This window comes from Ursus maritimus, unplaced genomic scaffold (assembly GCF_017311325.1).
Source record: "Ursus maritimus isolate PB19 unplaced genomic scaffold, ASM1731132v1 scaffold_23, whole genome shotgun sequence".
Taxonomy (NCBI): Eukaryota; Metazoa; Chordata; class Mammalia; order Carnivora; family Ursidae; genus Ursus; species Ursus maritimus.
In genome coordinates this window covers 34,842,083-34,844,418 of record NW_024424786.1, presented here as the reverse complement: position 1 = coordinate 34,844,418, position 2,336 = coordinate 34,842,083, and the positions used below count along the sequence as shown (strand labels likewise).

General features: G+C 45.2%; 1 protein-coding gene across 1 annotated transcript; it reads left to right on the top strand.

Moving 5' to 3' along the window:
• Nucleotides 1-238: 238 nt before the first annotated feature.
• Nucleotides 239-1,183, top strand: LOC103666129 (olfactory receptor 10W1-like). The gene has a single exon (XM_008694158.2). The coding sequence runs from the start codon at nucleotides 239-241 to the stop codon at nucleotides 1,181-1,183; it is 945 nt and encodes a 314-aa protein (XP_008692380.2).
• The last annotated feature ends 1,153 nt before the right edge of the window (nucleotides 1,184-2,336 follow it).

Sequence of the window (2,336 nt, the reverse complement as noted above, 5' to 3'; positions counted from 1 at the left end):
CTCAAAAGATTCTTACACAATTTAGGCCAACTCTTGGCACTTAGAAATTAAGTTATAGATACTTATGTGAAGAGACTTGATAAAAGAGGAGCAAAAGAGAGTTAGTTCTAATAATTCTCCGTTTCTAACTCCAGACCTGCTTAGATTAGATCATGGCTCAAAATGTGAACTAATATATCGTTGGTCCAATGTTTCCTCCTGTCTTTGTAACTCTCCGCAGAGAAAATCTGTTCGCTCAATGATCTGGGGAAATCACTCACTGTTGATGGAATTTGTGTTCCTGGCCTATCCCTCCCAACCAGAGCTCCGTGCCTTGTCCTTCCTTGGAGTCAGCCTAGTTTATACCTTGATCATCAGTGGGAATGTGCTAATTATAATGGCCATCCAGACAGAAGCCCGCCTACACACACCCATGTACTATTTCCTGGGCAGCCTCTCAGGAGTAGAAGTCTGCTACACGGCTGTGGTGGTGCCCCACATCCTGGCCAACACCCTACAGTCAGAGAAGACCATCACCCTCCTGGGCTGTGCCACTCAGATGATTTTCTTCATCGGGCTTGGAAGTGCCGATTGCTTCCTCTTGGCCGTCATGGCCTATGACCGCTATGTTGCCATTTGCCATCCCTTGCAGTACCCTCTCACCATGACTTTAACTCTCTGTGGCCGTTTGGTCATGGCCTCTGTGGTCATTGGCTTGTTCCTGTCCATACAACTGGCGGCCTTCATCTTCTCTCTGCCATTCTGCCGGACTCGCACTCTCGAGCACTTCTTTTGCGATGTGCCACCAGTGATGCGGCTTGTTTGCGCCAACAGCCACATTCATGAGCTGTCAGTGCTCGTGGCAGCCACACTGGCCATTGCCATCCCTTTCTTCTTCATTGCCACCTCCTATGTCTTCATTGTGGCTGCCGTGCTCAAGATCCACTCAGCAGCTGGGCGTCACCGGGCCTTCTCCACCTGCTCCTCCCACCTGTCTGTGGTCCTGCTGCAGTACGGCTGCTGTGCCTTCATGTACTTGCGCCCCAGCTCCAGCTACTACCCCAAGCAAGATCAGTTCATCTCACTGGTGTACACACTGGGAACTCCAGTGCTCAACCCGCTTATCTACACCCTGAGGAACAGCGACATGAAGGGGACCCTGGGGAGACTGCTTACCAGGAATTGCCTCTCCCAGAACAACTAGGGGAGCGTCCAACCTTCAGGCAAGGGTTTGATTCCAGCTCATGCAAATCTCCATGCAACTGGGATTTCTCCCAGAAAATGCTAAGAGTAATCTTTTAAAAATGGCATAAACTATCTGGATATCGTTTAGCTACGTGTATCAGAGACCTTTAAAATGCTTCTACTATTTCACTCAGTAATTCTCTTCTAGAAAGGAAATTAACTAATGAGCATAACAATGAGAAGTATAACACTACATCTCAGGTATCAGCTGGAAAGACATGGCTCATTCAATAAATTTTGATTGAAAAAAATAATAAAACGATTGTATTTAGAAATCTGAGTAAAGGAACCAATACGGTAGCAACACATTTCATCCTAGCAGTCGCAAGAAGCCACGATCATTCCTAGACCTCACAGACGCAAGAGGGTACAGTATTATCAGAGACCTGTAAGAGCTAGGTTTATGGAGAGAAAACACTTGGTAGGAACTGTGGCTTTGGGGGGAAGAAGCAACAGTTGACAGAACTACGGCCAAGCAAGGAGAGAGCAGGGAGATAAATACCCCAACCTCTCTCTGTTTGTACCCTCCCAACTTGTGCCCTGTTTCCTATTGGCCCCACCCAACTGGAAGCAAGAGGGAAGTGTGGACTGAATGATTCAGTTCTCAGAAATTAGCCTTTTGGAGCAAGACAAGCCAGAGAAGGACCTTGAGGGTTAGGGGCAAACAGAGCATAACCAGAAAAAGATTGTTTCTTATGTAGTATTTTGTGTAGAAATGAAAGTATGTTAACCATCCAATTTCCCCATAATAAAGTATTGGCTAAACAACTGATGTATGAAAGAATATTGTTCACACCCTCTGGCCCCTGATGCATGTCCTCCAAAGAAGCCTTATTTTCTGGGAAGAATAAAAGCAGCTTTCATGCTCATTCACCTTACTGAATTCCTGTCTTCCTGGTAATATTTTGTTATCTTGTCAGCCATTCGGGGTTTTTAAGGAGATGATTTTTTGTGTGCGTCTTTTTTAATATTCTCTCTGTCATCTAGCGTTTTAGGTATAATTGACTTCTCAGTAACAAGTTCATTTATCAGTGATTTGCTAAAGTCAATAATCCCTAATTAGTTATAACATTAAAGCAGTGGCGATCATGCAGGTTTACAGATAGGCAATG

Coding starts and splice junctions, on each gene's coding strand:
- LOC103666129 (XM_008694158.2), top strand. CDS start 239: ATGATCTGGGGAAATCACTCACTGTTGATGGAATTTGTGTTCCTGGCC.